This window comes from Dipodomys merriami, unplaced genomic scaffold (genome assembly GCF_024711535.1).
Source record: "Dipodomys merriami isolate MVZ:Mamm:240054 unplaced genomic scaffold, mDipMer1.0.p SCAF_11, whole genome shotgun sequence".
Lineage (NCBI taxonomy): Eukaryota > Metazoa > Chordata > Mammalia > Rodentia > Heteromyidae > Dipodomys > Dipodomys merriami.
Window position 1 is genome coordinate 42,662,142 of NW_027202382.1, and position 19,862 is coordinate 42,682,003.

Below are 19,862 nucleotides of genomic sequence, written 5' to 3' on the forward strand. Positions count from 1 at the left end.
GCGTGTCCCCTGGGGGCCTGCGCCTCGTTCTCGGAGCCCTTGCTCAATCTTCGGTTTGGGAGGAAAGAGCCCCGTGGTGTCCTCCGCCACCGCCCTCCTCCCTCGTCGCAGAAATCTGGCCAATTCTTTCCCTCCCGTGGGCCTCAGCCTCCTCAACTAATAAAAGTTTGTAAACTACCGGTGGACCCCGGGGGCGTGGCTAGGAGGGCGGAGCCTATGGGCATCCTGCAGCTGGTGCCTAGCAACGCCGGAAGCCCAGGTGCGAGCCGGGCACAGGCAGTGCTGGAGGTGGCACCCGCCGGAGGTCCTCTGGGAAAGGGGTTCACGTCGAGGGTTCATGACAGACTCCCAACAGGTGCGGACTGGGGAGGAGGAACAGCAGGGCCTGTACGCAGAAAGCGATTCCCAACTTGTGGCTGTGGGGGGGAAAGAAGAGTGACCGGAACTGGCATTAGACCGAGATGACATTGACCTGGACAAGGGGACAGGGAAGAGAAGCAAGCTGAGGGGGGTGTGTGTGTGTACTGGGGCCTTGAACCCAGGGCACTCTCCCGTAGATTTTTCCACTCAAGGCTAGCACTCTACCTCCTGAGCCACAGCTCTACTTCCAGCTTTTTTGGTGCCTAATTGGAGATAAGAGTCTCACTAAGGAAACAGTGGTCCAAAGATCTCGACCTCCCGAGTAGCTAGGATTACAGGTGTGAGCCATCAGCGCTGGGGTATCATCTGAGAGATTCTGAGGAAGAGGAAAAGATAGGATTTGAAGGCCTGAATGGACAAGGTAGTTCTGGCTGTGATGGCCAGTGGGGAAGGTGACCACACCAAGATAGGAAAATCTATGGAAGAAGTCAGATGAGGTGTCTACTGAGTGTAGCCTGCTGGACAGGTAATGGTCCCTCTGGTTATCCAAAAGGCTTGGGAACTCCAAGGCCTGCCAGGAGGGGCAGGATCTATATGGTGACCTTACAGCTGTGGGGATCCTGAGCAGGAGGTGGGATCTGGGAAAATCCCAGAGGATACCAGAGGGTAGTATGAGTGTGAGGACTCTGATCCCCAACCTCGACCACTGGAGAGGCAGAGAGACAAGACTTCAGAGAAGAAGGTTGGAACATCCCTAAGGAAATGAACCAGAATGCCACAGGACTAGGAATAAGAGGGCCTATCTCTCACCAGGCCTGGTTTCCACACACCCTCCCCCGTCATCCATGAGACCTGCACTAGCTTGCTGTCCTTTGTTCTAGGGTGCTGTAGCACATGATAAGGATCACTCACAGAACATCAAAACACCATGGGCAAGCCCACAACCCAAGGATACCCTGCAGCGCATCTTTGGGTCGAGCAAGGTGTTCTACGATCCAGAGGAGGATAAGCCAAGGGCCACAGGATATACAGTGCCTCTCAAAGTCATAGAGTAGTAAGTGACTGCCTTGTCCCACAAGCTCAGGCTCTTACCCTACTCAACCATTCACTATGCAGCATAACCTTGAGCCACTACTCTACCCCAGCTCCTCCCTTTTGGGCACCAGTGGCTCATGCTTGTAATCCTAATTACACAGGAGGCTGATATCTAAGCTTAGATTCCAGTTCAAAGGCAGCTGAGACAGGAAAGTCTTTGAGACTCTTAACTCCAATTAACCACCAAAAAGTCAGAGGTGGAGGTGTGTGAATTTTGTGTATACATTTATCTAATTTGAGGAGGGGAAGGGGAATAACAAAATGCTGAAACAAGGACACAGGAAGATCCATTGTAACAATGAGACAAGACACTATGTTGGAAATCATATTTACAACTTCGGGGGCAAGGGGGGAGGAGTAGGGAAGGTGGGGGAGGGAAGAAATAGTAGGATAAAAACAAAGGAGAGGGTCTGGGAAGGTGGCTCAGTGGTAGAGTGCTTGCCTTGTATGTATGAGGCCCTGGGTTTGATTCCTCAGCACCACATAAGCAAAAAAGAAAAAAGCCGGAAGTGGTGCTGTAGCTCAAGTGGTAGAGCTCTAGCCTTGAGCTGAAGAGCTGAGGGACAGCGCCCAGGCCCGGAGTTCAGGCCCCACAATCGGACCCAAAAACAAAAAACAAAAACAAAAACAAAGGAGGGGATAACAATGCTGGACAAGAAATATACTCATTACCTTACTCATTTAATAGAACCCCTCTGTATAGCAACTTTACAATAAATTAAATTTAAAAAAGAATTTCTAAGGAAAGAAAAAGAAGTGGAGGTGTGGCTTAAGTGGCAGAACACTAACCTTCACCGGAAAAAGCCAGGCAAGAGCACAAGGCCCTGAGTTCAAGACCTAATACCAGCATATACACAAAAACGTGTGTTTTTATATATGTGTCTATGTATTTGTGTGTGTGTGTGTGTGTGTGTGTGTGTGTGTGTGTGTGTCCCCTGCCTTTCTACCCAACTCTGCCTTCTCCCACCTACCTCATGCCCAGCCCTATACCCTCAGCTGATCAGCCCCAAAGCCTGCACCATCTTATCCCCTATAGCTACCGACGAGGCTATAAGTGCCTGGAGCAGGAACAATGGGAACAGGCGGTGTTGTTTTTCTCCCGGGCCCTCCACTTGGACCCCAAGATGGTAAGAGGAGGCAAGGGACAGAGAGCTGCTGGTATACAGTGTCCCTCTCCCTCACTGTCACACCTACTGGCTCCTCCTAGGACCTCCAAGTCTCTATGGGAAACTGGGTATCAAGCCTCAGGGAGGTGGATGCCTTCCCCTACCCTGAGGGCTGATGATAGGGAGGGGACAATAGCAAGGGTGCCTCATCCTCAGATCGAATTCTACGCCTTACGGGCTGAAGCCTTCATCCAGGTCTGTGACTTTTCCTCGGCTGCCCAGAACCTGCGGAAGGCATGCGTCCTCCAGCCAGAGAACACCAAGTACTTGGAGCGGCTCACCTTTGTGCTTTACCTGCAGGTACCTGAGCCTCCTGGGGCCCAACAAGCCTACTGAGCCAACCTCTGGCTGTAGGAGGCTTTCCTCAGCCCTAGGACAGGTCCTATCTCCTCAAGGACTTCTTGTTCCAGTATCTGTATCCCCACCTGCTGCTCCTCACCATCGTGGTTGGCTTAGGAAAGCCTTACAGCATTGTCTGATAGAACTTCCTGCAGCCATGACAATGATCTGCTCACGCTGTCCATTAGGGTCACCAGCAGCCACATGGAAATGCTGAGCCTTTGAAATGTGGCAAATGTAACTAAGAAATTGAATTTTAATTTTTTTGTGCCAGTCCTGGAACTTGAACTCAGGGCCTGGGCACTGCCCTGAGATTATTTGCTCAGGGCTAGTGCTCTATCATTTGAACCACAGCACCACTCCCCAGCTTCTTGGTGGTAAATTGAAGATAAGAGTCTCATGGATTTTCTTGTCCAGGCTGGCTTTGAACTGTGATCTTCAGATCTCAGCCTCCTGAGTAGCTAGGATTATAAGTGTGAGCCAGTGGTGCCTGACCGAATTTTTAATTTTATTTGAGCTGGTAGCAAGTTTTATTTTTCCTGTAGTGGAGTATTTGTCTGGCATGCATGAGGCATGCTTGAGATTTGCATACCATGTACAGCCAGTGCTGTTGTAGTGACAGCACAGATCTGGAGTAGAGATACTTTGAGCACAGAAAGAGTAACAGTGACCTCGTTTGCAAATCAATAAAATTCAAAATTGATAGATAACTATGAACCACCAACAAATGGCCAGGTACCAGTGGCTCCGTTCTCTAATCCTAGCTACTCAGGAGGTTGAGATCTGAGGATCACAGTTCAAAGCCAATCTCTGCAGGAAAGTCCAAGAGACCCTTATCTCCAATTAATCACCAAACAAGCCAGAGTGGAGCTATGGCTTAAAGTGGTAGAGCACCAGCTTTGAGCCAAAATGCTAAGGATAGTACCCAGCCCTGAGGTCAAGTCCTAGTAGAGAAAAAAAAAAAAACACCCAAGTACTGATATATTTTTTCCATTTTGACTTTGTGTATGTGTGTGTACGTGTGTGCATATGTGCACACCAAGAGTGTATTTCTCAGGGTTTCTTGCCTCTCCCTAGTTCTCTATCTTCCACCATTTCTGAGCCTGCCTCTTAAAGTCTCTCCTGGATCTAAATGTCTCTGTCCCCGTATTTCTTCTCTGCCCCAATGTAATGTTCTCCTCCACTGGCAAATGGGCATGGCTGGGCTAGGTCAGAAGCAGAAGCGAGTGTCCTCTGTGTCCAGGGTCAGTCTATGTTTGAGCAATGTGACTACCTGGATGCCCTGAATATCTTCTTGCATGCCTTTGAGCTCCAGCCCCATAAAGCCTGCTTCCGTTACCGATGGTGAGTGCTGGCATGCCCCCTCCGTTCCCAGTGCCCCTTCCTGCCCACCTCCCCAGACGGATAGGACCCTCACCCTCTCCCCTCAGCATGGCCTGTCTCCTGGCCCTCAAGCGACATCAGGACTGCCTGGCAATCATCAACAAGGAGGTGAAGCAAGGAACAAATAATGCTGACATCTACCTCCTCCGGGCTAGACTCTACAACTTCTTCCAGAAGGTAGCATAGGGCAGGTGGGACAGGCGTATCCCCTCCCCCCTCTAGTCGGAGAGCCTCCAATATGTCCCAAAATTACTGGAGGGGACAAGGCTATCAGCAAGTCTCCACAGTGCCCTGGGTGTTGTCCTCCTGGGGCACAGGGCCTGGCCAGCTGTGCCACCTGACTACATTTGCGTAGTTGCCCTGCTCTATGCCAAGCTGTGCTGGGCCCCAAAGAAACTGGCAGATGAGAGACCCATGCTGCCCAGCCCCTCAGAGCTCTCAGACCGGGATGAGGGGTGCATCTCCAAACATAATTATACAAAGAATGACTGAAGCATTGGGTAAGGGAAGTGGCATGCAGAAAGGTACCTTGAACACCTTTCTCCTCCTTCCCCCTCCCCTTCTTCCTCCCTCCCTCCCTCCTTTCTCTCCCTCCCTCCCTCCCTCCTCCTTCTTTCCTTCCTCCCTCCCTCCCTCCTTCCTTCCTTCCTTCTTTCCTTCCTTCCCACCTTCCCTCCCTCCTCCTATTTGTCCAATGAATAAACTTTGTTTCTCTGTCCCCACCAGGGTGAGGACAATATGTGCATGGCTTGAGACAAGAAAGACTGGTTAGGGCTGGGAAGGTGGCTCAGTGGTAGAGCGCTTGCCTTGCATGCCTGAGGCCCTGGGTGCAATTCCTCAGCACCACATAAGCAAAAAGAAAAATCTGGAAGTGGCACTGTGGCTCAAGTGGTAGAGTGCTAGCCTTGAGCTGAAGAGCTGAGGGACAGCGCCCAGGCCCAGAGTTCAAGCCCCACAACCGGACCCAAAAAAAAAAAAAAAAAAAAAGACTGGTTAAGGGGCGGAGGAGACCCAGGGGAGGAGGGGGTTTGGGGCTCCCTGGGTCTTTCCAGAGGCACCAGTGTGGAAGGAGCATGAGAGGAGGTGGGTGAGGGGAGTGGGGGGGAGTGGGGGGTAGGTCCCCCAGCCCTGCGTGAGTGGGCACCAGAGCCTCAGACAGGAAAGGAAGCTGCAGCACACTGTGCTCCTGTGGCCCCTGGCAGGCCCAGGCGATGGCGACAGGCCAGGAAAGGGTCAGCGAGGCAGGCTGGGCTCCCGTCCTCTCACCAGGTGAGCCAAGCTGGGCAGTAAGGAGGAGCCACACTGCCCCCTGAGGGTGGCTGAGGAAGTCGTCCAGACAACTCCCCTCCCCCCCTCCCCCCGCATGCACGTGACTCATTGGGAGAGTCTCCTTCTAAGGGGCTGGAGACTAGTAATTATTGACAATTATTGGTGACTGGATTTAGCCTCCCCTGCTTGGCGTGGGCCTCCCAGTAGCCCAGTAGAGGAAGAAACAGCTCTGGGTCCCTTACCCAAGGCCACACAACCAGTTCTCTGGTGTTGCAGTGAGCCCAAGGCACCGTGCGCCTCCCATCATTCCCCCTCACCCCTATTGCTCACAGGCTGCCCCGTCCACTTCTCCAAAGTGTTACACTACAAGGCATGGAGTACTTGATAAAATGTTGGTTGGCTAACTGACCTGCACACCCACTGGGGATGTTTTCTGTTTATACCTAGGCCTGAATCTGGTTTTATTCCAAGTTGTTTTGGGGTCAGAGGTCAGGAGGTGGGGGAGGGGCTAGGGGCCGATGGGGAGGACGGCACAGTAATAGTCAAGAGGCTGCACACTCCCTTTTGCCTCAAATGAGCCTCTCAGCTCTCCTACAAGGAGTGGCTCACCTGGAAAGGGGCCTGGCAAAGATGAGGCTGGAGATGGGATTTTCCCGCAATGCTCCCTACCCCATTCAAGAGGCAGAAGTGATGGAGCAATGACATGGAAGACACCAAGGAGGGATGGCAAGGAGCCAGCTTGGCACCCAGAAGACTTCCCCTCCTTTACACCCCACACCCACTAGGCAGGAAAGCCCTCATCTTAGCCAGCTGGTGCCTCTGATGTTACCCTGCAGCCCAAACTCTGCTACCGAGACCTGCGCAGTGCCCTGCTATTGGAACCCAAACACCCTCAGGCCAGAGTGCTGCTCCAGAAGATGGTGGACCAAGCCAATCAGGCCCACAAAGATGCTGGAATCCTAGCTGTGCAGGGCAAGCTGCGGCACGCACTGCAACGTATCAACTGCGCTATCCAAAACAACCCTCTGGACCCCAGCTTCTTCCTCTTCCGGTATCAGGTGGCCCTGCCTGCCCACACACCTGCTGTATGGACTCAAAGCATTCCTGACCCTCTCCAGGCCGCTGTTTCCCAGAGTATCTCTAATAATGTTTCCCTATGGGGTTCACAGCCTCTCTTGGGTGGTCTCAATCATTGCTTTCCTGCTATCCCCAGAATCTTAGGCCCCCAAATCTGCAGAGCAGCTCTTCCAGGTCAGGGAGTGGGAGAGGGGCTTAGCTGGCGATGAGACAAGACTGAGGACTGTATCTGTTTCTCCAAAGCTGCCTAGCAAGCACAGATCCCTGGGCTCAAACCCCTAATACTACCAAAACAGAAAGAGAAGCAAGGCGGGAGGGAGGGAGGGAGGGAGGGAAAGTAGGAAGGAAGGAAGGAAGGAAGGAAGGAAGGAAGGAAGGAAGGATTTAGGGTCATTTGACCTTAGTAAACCTAGACTTTCTCATCTATATAGTGGGATAAAATGTTTCTCGTGTCTGTACTCCTGGCTACTGAGGAGGCTGAGATCTGAGGGCTGAGGTTGGAGACCACCTGCCCTGCCCTTCCCCCACAGAGGCACCATGTACCGACGGCTCCAAGAGTTTGACGGGGCAGTGGAAGACTTCCTGAAGGCGCTGGACATGATGACAGACCCCCAGAGCGACTTGGTGCGGAAGACTCAGCGCCAGCTGCTGCTGGCCTACAACGACTTCGCGGTGCACTGCTACTCGAACGGCGCCTACCATGAGGGGGTGATGCTGCTCAACAAAGTGCTCCGGGAGGAGCAGAAGGAGAAGGGCCTGTACATCAACCGCGGTGGTGAGCACAGGGAAGGAGGCAACATTTGACGGGCCCAGTGGCCCAGAGCCTAGGACAAACGGGATACAGCCTCAAGTTCTCAGATCTCTTGGGGGACTGGGGTGGGGGTGAGGAGAAGAGGGGTCCAAACACATAGGAAACTACCAAGCCACCAGTCTCAGGACCCGCATCTGAGCTGAGCTAACAGCTGGATGGACTGGTGCTCCGGGACGGTAGACATCGGGGGTCCCTTGGGCCCTAGATTGCTTCTTCCAGATAGGCAACCTGGCCTTTGCGGAGGCAGACTACAAGGAGGCGCTGATGCTGAACCCAACGGATGAGGGCGCCAACATGCGCATGGGCTTGCTGCAGGAGAGGATGGGCTTCTGTGAGCAGAAGCGCAGGTGGGCCCCTACTGGGACCCCACAGTGGGGGGATGGAGTGTGGGGGCAGGGCCATGGCATGGGAGGGGAGGGCTTGGGTCCTGCCCCTGCTGCTGTCCTGAGCAAGCTGCTTCTCTGCTCCTGTATGTCTCCTACATACGGAATTGGTTTATCAAGTCTTCACTTCAAGTAATCACTACTTGATTATGATAGTAATTATGCTTTTATGACATTTTTCAATGTTCAGTGAATTTTTAAAGCATTTGGATGCGCTTTATTCCAAAACTTATCTCCCAGTCAGGCATGGTGGGGCATGCCTTTAATCCCAACACTCAGGAGCCAAGTATTGGAAGACTGTTGTTCAACTTTGCTCATCTAACAGGCAAAAACAAAGACAAAACAAAAAATACTTGTTTACGGTGCATGTTGACATTACTAGTGAAGTCCAGCAATGTTTATTGGTCATTATGACCTGCCTCAATTGTATGCCTATTTTGCTATTAAATTGGTTATTTGAAAGGGGAAAAAAGTCACCTGTGAGGTGACTCATACCCACCCAGCTACTCAGGAGGTAGAGATCAGGAGGATCTCAGTCAAAAGCCCGCCTAGTCAAATAGAGACCCTCATCTCAATGAATGTCCCAGCTACACAGGAGGTATAGGCGGGAAGATTGTTCCAAAAATGGGAGACACAGACAGGCAAGGGTAGCTCACACCTCTATGTCATAGGTACTCAGGAGGCTGAGAGCTGAGGATTGTAGTTTGAAGCCAGCCCAGGCAGGAAAGTCTGTGAGAGTCTTATCTCCAATTAACCACAAAAGGCTGGATGGAGTTAAGGCTCAAGTGTTAGAGCATTAGCCTTGAGCAAAAAAGATCAGGGACAGTGCCCAGACCCTGAGTGCCAGGACCAGCACGGGGGGGGGGGGGGGGGGGAGGGGGGACAGGGGGAAGGGGCGGTACACTCCATCTAAAAAGAAAATCTAAAAAGAGGTAGGGGTATGGTTCAACTGAGAGTGTATCCTGCCTGGCCAGTCCAAGGCCATGAGTCAAGCTCCAGTACAGAATTTCTTCTTATTACTAAAGTTCCTCGTAGGCATTATTTATGGTTTGTCTCATATATATGTGTGTATATATATATATATATATATATATATATATATATATATATATGTGTGTGTGTGTGTGTGTGTGTGTATATATATGGTTTTACATATATCTATATGAGACAGTAGTGAGATATAGATAGATAGATATATGGTTTTTGAGGTTCTGGGGTTCAAACCCAAGGCCTCATGTACACTTAATAAGTGCGCTACCACTGAGCTACACCACCAGATCTTATACATTATGGTTTTGTTTTTTTTTTTCTCTTGAGCTCAGTTTGTGACAGTCTTAGAAAGGCCCTCTCTACCCCAAGGTCATAAAAATGCCCACTTACTCTGGAGATTCATCCCAGCACTTAGGTGTTGGGTCCATCAAGGGTGCAGCTGGTAGGAGGAAAGAGGGGCGCATGGGGGGAGCAGAGCCCGCTGTATCCTGCAGGCAGTTCCAGAAGGCTGAGGACCACTTCTCAGTGGCCATTCAACACAACCCCAAGAGGGCTCAGTACTACCTGTACCGGGCCAAGAGCCGACTGCTGCTGCAGGACAACCTTGGGGCCCGCCAGGACGTCGCCACTTCACTGCTCCTGAACCCCAACCAACCAAAGGTGGGCAGCAGAGCAGGTGTGAGTCCAGTCCAAGCCCTGTATTACAGCCATCCCTGAAAGAAACTTGCTCAGTGACAATGCGAAGGCGCAGGGGAATGTCCTGAGAGCCAGGCAGGGCTGTCACCGCAGCACTCACCCCTCCCTATAACATTACATCCACTGCCCCTCCATGGTCCCTTCCTCATCGACTCCTGCCCTTTCTGGAGAAGAAAGGTCTCCATCCTTTAGGAACAACTGCAATCCTCCTTCAGCTCTGAAAAGGGCACATAGCACATAGCCAGGCAGGGCGGCACTAGCCCTCGGCCACTGTGCCAGCCTGTGGCTGATTCAGGTCACCCCTTTTCCTGGCAGCTGATCTCGATGATGGCCAATCTCTTCCCGGGAATGACAGTGAAGGAGGTGCTGGCGACCAAGGTGGCCCACCTGGCCAAGCTGGAGCTGGAGCGGACAATGGACAGTGACATGGCTTACAATCCTACTGGCATTTTGGGGTAAGCTTCCAGAACTGGGGCAGGGACCTGGAGCAGGGACTGGCTGGGGCTTCTCTGTCTGCCGCCTGCAAGCACCTGCACAGGCTAGTCCTTGGGGGATTGCAGGTGGGGTCCCAGAGACCCATCAAGGGCCTTGGGTGGGATCTTCACAGGCAGCTCAGGGTGCGGGAAATGGAGCGCCAGAAGGCCCGGGACCTGCAAGTCTTGTGGAATGTGACCAAGGCCATCCCTGAGTCCCTGCAAGCAGAGCCAGAAGGCACAGGAGAGCTAACCAAGAAGCAAGAGGGGGTAAGTGGGCCCCGTGCTGGGCTGTAGCCCGTGGGGGCTGAGGCGTCTTCATTTCTGTGTGAAGACAAGGGTACACAGAGGCCTGGGCTTCCCACACCTGGCCCACACTGCTGTGTGTTCTGGACACTTGTGCCAGACTCTACTTTGTGTATGTGTGTGTATGGGGGGGGGGGGGAGCCTGTACAGGAGTTTCAACAGAGAGATCACACTCTCACTTGCCTATTTTGCTCAAGGCTAGCACTCTTCCACTTGAACCACAACTTTACTTCTGGCTTTTTGGTGGTTAAATGTAGATAAGACACTTCAAACCATGAACTCAGCCACCTGAGTAGCTAGGACTACAAAGGTGTGAGCCACCAGCACCCAGTACCCAACTTCTTTTTTTTTTTTTGGTCCGGTTGTGGGGCCTGAACTCTGGGTCTGGGCGCTGTCCCTCAGCTCTTCAGCTCAAGGCTAGCGCTCTACCACTTGAGCCACAGCACCACTTCCGGCTTTTTTCTTTTTGCTTATGTGGTGCTAAGGAATCGAACCCAGGGCCTCAGGCATGCAAGGCAAGCGCTCTACCACTAAGCCACCTTCCCAGCTCCCCAACTTCTTTTTTTATTATGATTATCATTATTGCCAGTCCTGGGGCCTGAACTCAGGGCCTGGGCACTGTCCCTGATTCATTTGCTCAAGGCTAGCACTCTCTACTACTTGAGCCACAGCCCCACTTTTGGCTTTTTCTGTTTATGTGGTACTGAGGAACTGAACCCAGGGCTTCATGCATGCTAGACAAGCACTCTGCCAGTAGGCCACATTCTCAGCCCCCCAACTTAATTCTTTTTTTTTTTTTTTTTTGGTCGGTCGTGGGGCTTGAACTCTGGGCCTGAGCACTGTCCTTCAGCTCTTCAGCTCAAGGCTAGCGCTCTAGCGCTTGAGCTACAGCGCCACTTCTGGTTTTCTGGTGGTTTATTGGAGATAAGAGTTTCAAGGGCTTTCCTGCCCAGGCTGGCTTTGAACTGCAATCCTTAGATCTCAGCTTCCTGAGTAGCTAGGATTACAGACATGAGCCACCAGCAGCCAGCCCAACTTAATTCTTTAGTTGTTCCTAAAAGCTTTTTATTGAACAGAGTATAGACAAGGACACAAAACTTAGAACAATTGGACACATTTTCACAAACTGAACATACCATGATACCAACACCAGCTCGGTGAAGAATACATCCCGGGCTCGCCATTAGCAGTCGGGCTAGCTGTCCAGCTCTGGCTCCAAAATTCACCCAAACTGTTTCTCACCACATAGAAGATGCTAGCCTGTAACTATCCTGTTTATCCTGTAACTATCCTGTTTATCTACCGGTCCCCACTGCTAACAGTCACCACGTAAGTTTGTGTCCAAAGCACTTTATGCCACTGAACTGAACATGGTGCCAGTGTCCCACACACAATAGAAAGAAGTTACTGTCGTCTTACTAGTTCACCTTAGAACAGGTGTAAAGCCCAGACCTCTCCTGCGTGTGTGTCTGTGGCCATGGTGATGAGGAGCCGGCAGGGCGCAGCGCAGAGACCAGGGCCTGTACGATGGGCGCTCCCGGCACATGGCAGCAGCCTCCCTCCACCTGCTTGTGATGGTGACAGAGGCCAGCGGGCATGGGTGTGGCTGCGGGTCCAGCAGAGCTGGGCTCAAACCCACATCTCTCCTTGCCGTGGCCCTGGGCATTCTGAGTCTGGGTCCCCAGGTCTATGAAGTGGTGCTGGCAGCCCCCCCACCCCATGTGCCTCAGTTCCTCACTGCCACACCCAGGACACAGAGCTTCAAGGTCCACAGAAGCCCAGGTCCCACATGAGCTAGTGTTTACTTTGTAGAGGGGACATCGGAGACCCAGCACCCTTGAACTTGGCCTCTTGGGATGCCATACCTGTGTAGCCCACCCATGCCCCTTCCTGTAGCCCTAGCCTCTCTACACCCCACCCAGCCCCAGCTTGGTATCTGTGAGGAGCCAGTGGCATGGCTGCCACCCAGGTCTCTGAATACAGCCACCCTGCCCGTTTCTGCCGCAGGAGCCCGCCCCTCAGGAGACGTCCCCCTCGGAAAGCTACCTGGACCAGACCGTGTCAAGCTCCATGCTCAGCAGTGAGTCCCAGGCCTGCGGGGCCTACAGTGCTGATGGCCAGGAGTTGGGGACTCAGGTTCTGCTGTTGACAGCAGCGTGACCCTTGGGCTAGTGACTAACTCAAAATGAGTCCCAACCTTGGTGGGACAGTGCCCACCCAAAGCAGGCAGGCCGGCGCTCACCAGGCTCCTTGTGGTTGCTGCCCCCTCCCTTGTCCCTCTCTGGCCTATCTTTTTCTCTCTGCCCTCAGAACTAGCTCACAAGCTTTATGCATATCCATGGGCTGTGGGGTGCCAATCCTACCAGGTACCAGCAGGGGTGGGAGTGGGGACAAAAGGGAAAAACTAGAGCCCTTAGCAGGGAAAAAGGCAGGGACCATGCCTTCCATTTGTGCTATGCAGGCCCGGGCCCAACACCGACACAGGCAGAGGGACTCAGGGCCCAGTCCCTGCTCTGCAGAGGGAGCTCTAAGTCAACTGTGAAAGGAGACAGGGCGAGGGGCTCAGCCCTCTGAAGGCTTGGGGAGGGGGGGCTGCGCTAGGATGAGCTTAAGGAAAGTAGGGGTTAGCTAAGTGTGAGAGAGGATCACCCTGTGGGAGACAGAACTGGGAATGGGCAGCCCCCCTTATCTTATGGCCTAGCCGGCCTCAGGGCTTCGGTTGTGGTGGAGGCTGGGCTGGTGTGAGCTGGGAAGACACCCAGGCAGAAGCCTGAAGGTGTTCTTGGCACCCATTTCCAGCCAGGACCGTGGTCACCTCCGACACGGGGACATCTGCCACCAGCCAGGAATACAAGAGCACCTCCAGCACCGAGGTGCTGGATTCCATGTCAGAATCTGACTCCTCGCTGCTTCAGAGTCAGTCCCTAGACTCCTTGCAAAAAAAGGAACACCCTGGAAAAACCAAGGTGTCCCAGGATCTGAGACAGAGCTCCAAGACCAAGGCTGTCCCCGGTCAAAGCCGAAGCTCCAGCATAATTGACAGCGTCCAGGGCCAAGGCCAAGGCCAGAGTGCCAGCAAGACAGAGGCCACCCAGGGCCCAAAGAAGAAGCTCACCAAGCGCAAGGGTCAGGAGAGCCCAAGGCAAAGGCGCAGAGGGGCCAAGGCCACCTCTGGCCTGGGCTGGAGAGCCCCCAAGGCCACCGGCTCCCAGAAGCAAGGCGCCAGTAAGACCAGAGCTTCTAATGAACGACCCTGGAGCCTCAGCAATAGCAAGGGGATCCAGAGCCAGAGGCCCAACAAGGCTGAAACTGACCCGAAAACAGCCTCATCTGCCAACCAGGTCCATGCCAGCTGGGGTCCCAAAACCAAGACCACCCAGGCAGGGAGCTCGGGTACCAACAACGCTGAGGCTGGTCAGGCTGCAGCTACCAGCTGCTCTCTGAAGGGGACATGCCACTAGCCCTTCTGGCAGGGGAGAGGACAGATTTAGCCCAACACACTAGCTCTTAGCCAAGCTGCTCCTTTCTGGGGCAAAGAAAACTCCAGTCAACATTCCTCTGATCCCACGGCTAGGTTTATTACACTTGTTCTCTTCTTTTACGAGATTAAAATCATCCAAAGGCAGGCCAGAAGTCAGCTCGAGTCCCTCCATTCGTGGAAACTGCCGAGTCCCAGCCTGATGTGACCCTGGGAGCTGGGCTGTGGATGCGGGGTATGTGGAGCCAGGACAATGGCATGGTGAACGGGGGTGAGGGGACAGCCCAGGACAGACAGGGCAGCCACGAGACTCAGTCCCTGAGTTACAATTCACATTAAGAAAGCTCAGGCTGCAGGAAGAGGTCAAGGCTCAGTTGAGGTTCCGGGGTGACCAGGGTTCCATGGGGAAGGCAGCAAAGGCCACAGTGCCTCTCACCAGGTGAGAGGCCAGGTCCTTTGGCCTGTGTCCTTGGCCTAGCCAACACCCTTGACTTTTTACCCTGGGTCCCACTGGCCAGCAAGCTCAGGACAAGGGCTTTCCTGTGTGGTCTGGCCAGACAGAGGTGGCAAGGATGCCCCAAATGTCAGAGGAAGAAGGCGATCCGAGAGGCCACAGTCTTGCAGCCGTTGGAGGAGAAGAGCTGCTCGTCCTCAGGGAAGAAGGTAGCACTGTCCAGTACAGCCCGGACCACCTCTTCCCGGGGCTCTAGGCCCAGCTGGGCCAGCTCATTGAGCACACAGTGCCTTACATGATGCCTCTGGAGCGGGAGGAAGGGCACTATGGCGTCCAGCAGGTGTTCCTCCAGGATGCCCGAGCGCCAGAAGCCATCTAGGAGGTGAAGGGAGACCCACACAGACACATGCTCAAAGGGGGAGAAGCCCACACCCAACGGGCAGTAGGATGTGGCACAGGCGCAGGGCCTGTATGACTCACTGAGGTCACAGAGACGGGAGCAGAGAAGCCTGGGCTCAGAACTATAGGGCCACATGTCAAAGCTGCAGACTCCCACGAACACGGCCCACCCCAATACATCTGGCCCATTGAGTTTGGGTGTGAAGCCACCCTGGTAGACTCCTGAGTCAACTCACGGTGGGGGTTGTCCAGCACAGCCCGGGAAATGGTGGGCTCCAGTTCCTGCAGGCTGATCTCCTCCCGTTCCCTGCGGCTGCGCCAGGCCTCCAGGACTACCTGGTTGATCTGCTCACCACCAGAGTTGCTGAAATCATGGAGAACCCAGGCTGAGACTCAGCCCTTTCTTCCCCAAGAACACCTCATCAGGCCTGGGAGCTCAGCTCAGTGTGGCAGGAGCCAAAGCAGAGAGAACAGTGCCCTCCCCTCCAGCTGTATGTCAGCATAACTGTGTGACTTGTGCACTTGTGGTGCACTTCAGTCTGCACCACACGTGTGTGTCCCTTAACTGACTTTCTTCTGGCCAGCCCCCGGGAGGACAATGGGGCATTAACATCAGCCCAGCTGTTCAGAAGAGGCAGAAAGCAGTTTCAGAAGGAACACAGAACAAGATGACCCAGAACTCAGTCCTTAGTTCCCCAGGCAGTGTTCTTTGACCACAAAAGAACTTTTTTTTTTAAGCCAGTACTGGGGCTTGAATTCAGGACTTGGGTACTCTCCCTTAGCTTTTTCACTCAGGCTGGTGCTCTACCACTTGGGTTATAGCTCTACTTTCAGCTTTTTACTGGTTAATTGGAGATAAGAGTCTCACAGACTTTCCTGCCCAGGCTGGCTTCACACCATGATCCTCAGATCTCAAACTTCTGAGTAGCTAGAATTACAGCGTGAGACACTAGCACAAAAGAATTCTTGACCCGCCAGGAGTCCCCTCTTGTGAGGCTCCCAGAATGGCTTTGAGAATAACATCACTAGTGAGAGCTGAGGGGCTGGGCAGTGCCTCCACTTCTGCTGGGGGCGCAGCCAAGACTAGGCTGACATGTGTCCCTCTGCTGCCCTTCTTTTTTAAAAATCGGTCATGGGGCTTGAACTCTGGGCCTGGCAGCTGTCCCTGAGCTCTTCAGCTCAAGGCTAGCGCTCTACCACTTGAGCCACAGCGCTACTTCCTTCCCCCCTGCTGCCCTTCTGACAAGCATCTTCCCCCCAGTGCCATGCCCAGCAGCCCCCACCTGATGAAGATGAAGATGGCTTTGCGATAGTTGGTCCCATACACAACCCAGGAGGAGCCCAGGAACGGACGCAGGACCTCCATCAGGCCTGGGGGCAGCTTATCCATTTCATCGAAGAGGAAGAGGGAACGGCCACAGGCGGTGAGGTTCCCCTGGACCCAGCTCTTAAGATCTTTCTATGGGAAGAGGCAAGAGTTCCAGGAGGGGCCAAAGATATTCCACCAACCCTCTAGCTTCTTTCCACATCAAGAAACCACCCCTGTGGGCTGGGAAGGTGGCTTGGTGGTAGGGTGCTTGCCTAGCATGCATGAAACCCTGGGTTCCATTCTTCAGTACCACATAAACAGAAAAAGCCAAAAGTGGTGCTGTGGCTCAAGTGGGAGAGTGCTAGCCTTGAACAAAAGAAGCTCAGGGATAGTGCCCAAGCCCTGAGTTCAAGTTCCAGGCCCTGGAAAAAAATAAAAATAATCTTAGGGAAAAAAACATCTCCTTCCCAGGGAGATATGCTTTCCTAGAGAGTACACTTAGTGAGACTGATGGTAAAACACTGGCTAAGAGAGGGGCATTCTTTCCCAAGGTCACACAGCCTGGCACACAAACCCATGTGCCCACCTCTCAGTTCAAGCTCTTTCCATGGCTGCTTCCATTGACAAGAAAAGGCTCCCTCCTATCCCTGAACCTGCTCAACAGAGCTGACAGCAGAAACTGATCAGCCGGATAATGGTGGTGTTTTGTCAAGTGCTTCCTCTGAGCCCCAAATGAACCCCACAGGAAGATGATGATGCAGTGACAAACACAGGTGCTCAATAAGTGTATCTGTAATTGTGTAATCCCAGGTCCCTCTTGCTCGACAGCTCTGGCCAGAAGATACCACTACCTCACCCATTCTCCCCCTTCCCCCAACACACACCAAAGAGAGAACTCCCTGCCAGGTAGAAGGGCACCACCCCAAGCTCTGTTTAGGAAAGTGTCCTGAGGGCTGAAACTCCACACGGCTGTGTGATCTGAGCAGAAGTGACTCCCTTCTCTGGGCTCTAGACTCATTTCTCAGGGTCTACCATACCACGATGCAGGCGAAAGGATATGTAGGACACATTCAGCCTACCTTGTAGCGCTCGATGTGGCTGGGGTGTGGGAAGTGTATAATGGGGGAAAAATGGTGCACATGGGGGCTGCGGAGGCCACCCCGGAAGAGGTAGCGCGCCAGCAGGGAGCTGACATAGGACTTGCCCGTGCCGGTCCAGCCGTGCAGGGAGAGGACCAGCGGCTTCGCAGGGGTGGGGTCCTGCAGGAAGGCCTTCAAAGACTTCACCACCAGGGCTCTGGCCAGGTGCTGGCCAGCCAGGTGCTGAGCCAGGTCACACTCCAAGCCTAGAGCCAGAGGAGACAGTGCCACGGCTGAAGTCACTTGCCCAGGTAGACAGGAGGTTGGCGGGAAGAATCATGTCTGGAATCTGGTCCGGGGAACCCGGTGTGTGGGACATTTGTCCTGGCGTGGACAGGGCGCGAGCCCTCGGCGCTCGGCAGCGCCCTCACCAGGCGCATCTCCAGATTGCACCAGCCTGGCGCGAGCGCGGGCTGTCAACAAGGTCCGGCCCTGCGACCGTCGAGGCAGATTTCTCCCGGACTCCCCGGCTCGGACGCCCCAGATGCCCACCTCCGGGGCCCTGCTGCCAGAGGCCCCTGTCCCGGGACCCCAATAAACAACCCCCCCGATCCAGGCTCTCCGCCCGTCCCCTCCGGGCTGGGCCCGCTTCCGGCCCTGCCAGTGAGGGGCCCGCCCCCCCCGCGGCCCGCCCCCAGTCCACAGAGCGACGGCCCCGGGCCTGGCTCCCCGCCCGCCCGCCCGCCCGCCCGCCCGCCCGCGGCCCGCCTCCGGCCCCCGGCCCCTCACCTGGCAAGTCCGGCCGGAAGTCGCACTCACAGAAGGAGCCGAAGTTGCAGCGCAGAGAAGCCACGTCCCAAGCGGCGGCCGCGACCGAGACCAGCCCGAGGAGCCCGAGGAACGAGCCCCAGGGCCGGCAGCCGCGCGTCGCAGCCGCCATCCGGGAGAGGCCCGAGCTCCTTGAGGAGACGCCCACCGCCTCGACCTGCGAACTACAACTCCCGGCGTGCACCGCTCCGTCGCGGCCACGCCCATCCCCCCTGCCACACGGAGCTCTCCCTCCCGCGCGTCTCAAAGGCCGGCTCGACCTCGCACAGCAGTACCGGAGAGTGGCCGCCAGCGGGCGCCGGAGAACCGTCCAATCCTATAGGGTGGGCCTTGTTCCCATGGCCACCGTAACCAGGGGACCATCACCTTAGCTCAGAAAAAAATAAAGGAGTACAACCACAAAGGGTGACGTAACAGTTATAAGAAAAACTTGCACGGAATCCTACCTCTTGCAAAGCGCCTTTTTCAATGCGTTTTTTTTTTCCTTTTGTGTGGCAAGAGGGTTCACTTAGATACAGCTTTTGATGAGCACCTTTGGCTATTAGCATCAGGAGACTTACACGGGTATTCTAATAGTAGCTACTATACAGAGATGTGATATTTCAATGAGATGTAGGCAACATAAAGTATTTTGGCTCCAAAAGTAATCAAAAAATTATCTTTGTTGGTCCAGTAAGTGTGAACTGTGGTGCGTCTTACCTAGCAGCTTCTACACACTAAAGGCCTTAATCAGTCCCAGGAGACAGGTTCCATTATTCTTACTTTATTGAATTTGGGACCCAAGAGATTAAGCCTCTTATTCAAGTTCCCCCAGCAAATAATAGAACTAAACCTGTGTCCAGTTGCTGCCAAAGGTTTAACATGCCATTTCATGCATCAACCTCAAGGTCAAAGGGTTCAGAGGCACAGGGCCCTAGATGCATCAAATTCAATGAACAAGCACCTGGAGCTCCCAGCTTGACTTAGGCTCACGTTGATTCATATTGTCCGCCTCTACTTCTCCCACCTTCTCCTCTCCTGGCAGCCTTCCTGGTCCAATGTCAAAGATCCTTTTCCTACTCACCCCAACACACACACACACACACACACACACACACACACACACACACACACACAGAGAGAGAGAGAGAGAAAAAAATAGTGGCACACACAAAAATAGTGGCAACTACTAATTTCAGGCTTTGAAATATGACCTCAGAAGTCTTGGGGTGTGTGTGTGTGTGTGTCTGTGTGTGTCTGTGTTCACACTGGGGCTTGAACTCAGGGCTTTGGGTTTTCATGCTGGTGTTTCACCACTTGAGCCACAGCTTCATTTCTGGCTTTTTGCTGATTAACTAGAGATAAGAGTCTCTCAGGGCTGGGAAGGTGGCTTAGTGGTAGAGTGCTTGCTTCACATGCCTGAGGCCCTGGGTTCAATTCCTCAGCACCACATAAACAGAAACAGCCAGAAGTGGCGCTGTGGCTCAAGTGGTAGAGTGCTCTCCTTGAGCTGAACAGCTGAGGGACAGTGCCCAGGCCCAGAGTTCAAGCCCCACAACTGACCAAAAAAAGAAAAAAAAAAATCTCTCAGATTTTCCTGCCGATCTAGGCCTCCTGAGTAGCTAGGATTATAGATGTGAGCCACTACACCCAGGTACTAGTTCTCACTACTGAGGGGGGAAAAAAAAAGAACTCTGGCCAGGACATTCAGGTTGTATTAGCCTTCACGACCTCCCATTGTGACCTGGGAAACGTCCCTTCTCTCCCCAGATCTGTTTTTCCACAGCACATTTGGGATCCAAGATTTCCAAGAGTGCTTCCACCAAAAACATCTCAGCTTTTGGGTTGTGTATGTGAGAACCAGTGCTGTGGCTTCCTGGGGCAGGCATGAGTCAAGAGGAGAAAAGGGTAAGCCAGTTCTCCCAGTGGGTTGAATTGGCTGTCTTCCCACCCCTGCCCTTTGAGCTCTTCAGGAGAAGGCCTGGGGA

At 53.7% G+C, this 19,862-nt stretch overlaps 2 protein-coding genes across 7 annotated transcripts; one reads left to right on the plus strand and one right to left on the minus strand.

Annotated features, from left to right (window-relative positions):
• Positions 1 to 129: 129 nt before the first annotated feature.
• On the plus strand, positions 130 to 13,973 carry Ttc16 (tetratricopeptide repeat domain 16). Of its 3 annotated transcripts, XM_070014123.1 has the most exons (14): positions 130 to 355; positions 1,242 to 1,414; positions 2,492 to 2,582; positions 2,778 to 2,921; positions 4,204 to 4,304; positions 4,391 to 4,520; positions 6,449 to 6,663; positions 7,220 to 7,464; positions 7,706 to 7,847; positions 9,368 to 9,533; positions 9,885 to 10,024; positions 10,177 to 10,312; positions 12,356 to 12,428; positions 13,148 to 13,973. In XM_070014123.1, exons 1-14 carry the CDS (start codon positions 338 to 340, stop codon positions 13,807 to 13,809), a joined length of 2,436 nt encoding a protein of 811 aa, XP_069870224.1. In that variant the 5' UTR covers positions 130 to 337; the 3' UTR covers positions 13,810 to 13,973. The 3 variants fall into 3 exon arrangements, with proteins under 3 accessions (XP_069870224.1, XP_069870229.1, XP_069870227.1); XM_070014128.1 differs by lacking the exon at positions 1,242 to 1,414; XM_070014126.1 differs by lacking the exons at positions 4,204 to 4,304; positions 4,391 to 4,520.
• On the minus strand, positions 13,906 to 18,421 carry Tor2a (torsin family 2 member A). 4 transcript variants are annotated; one of them, XM_070014176.1, is made up of 5 exons: positions 17,857 to 18,047; positions 17,068 to 17,333; positions 15,963 to 16,138; positions 14,916 to 15,043; positions 13,906 to 14,655 (listed from the first exon to the last, which is right to left on the minus strand). In XM_070014176.1, exons 1-5 carry the CDS (start codon positions 18,005 to 18,007, stop codon positions 14,411 to 14,413), a joined length of 966 nt encoding a protein of 321 aa, XP_069870277.1. In that variant the 5' UTR covers positions 18,008 to 18,047; the 3' UTR covers positions 13,906 to 14,410. The 4 variants fall into 4 exon arrangements, with proteins under 4 accessions (XP_069870277.1, XP_069870294.1, XP_069870283.1 ...); XM_070014193.1 differs by lacking the exon at positions 17,068 to 17,333 and having other exon boundaries at positions 17,857 to 18,421; XM_070014182.1 differs by lacking the exon at positions 17,857 to 18,047 and having other exon boundaries at positions 17,193 to 17,281.
• Between the last annotated feature and the right edge of the window lie 1,441 nt (positions 18,422 to 19,862).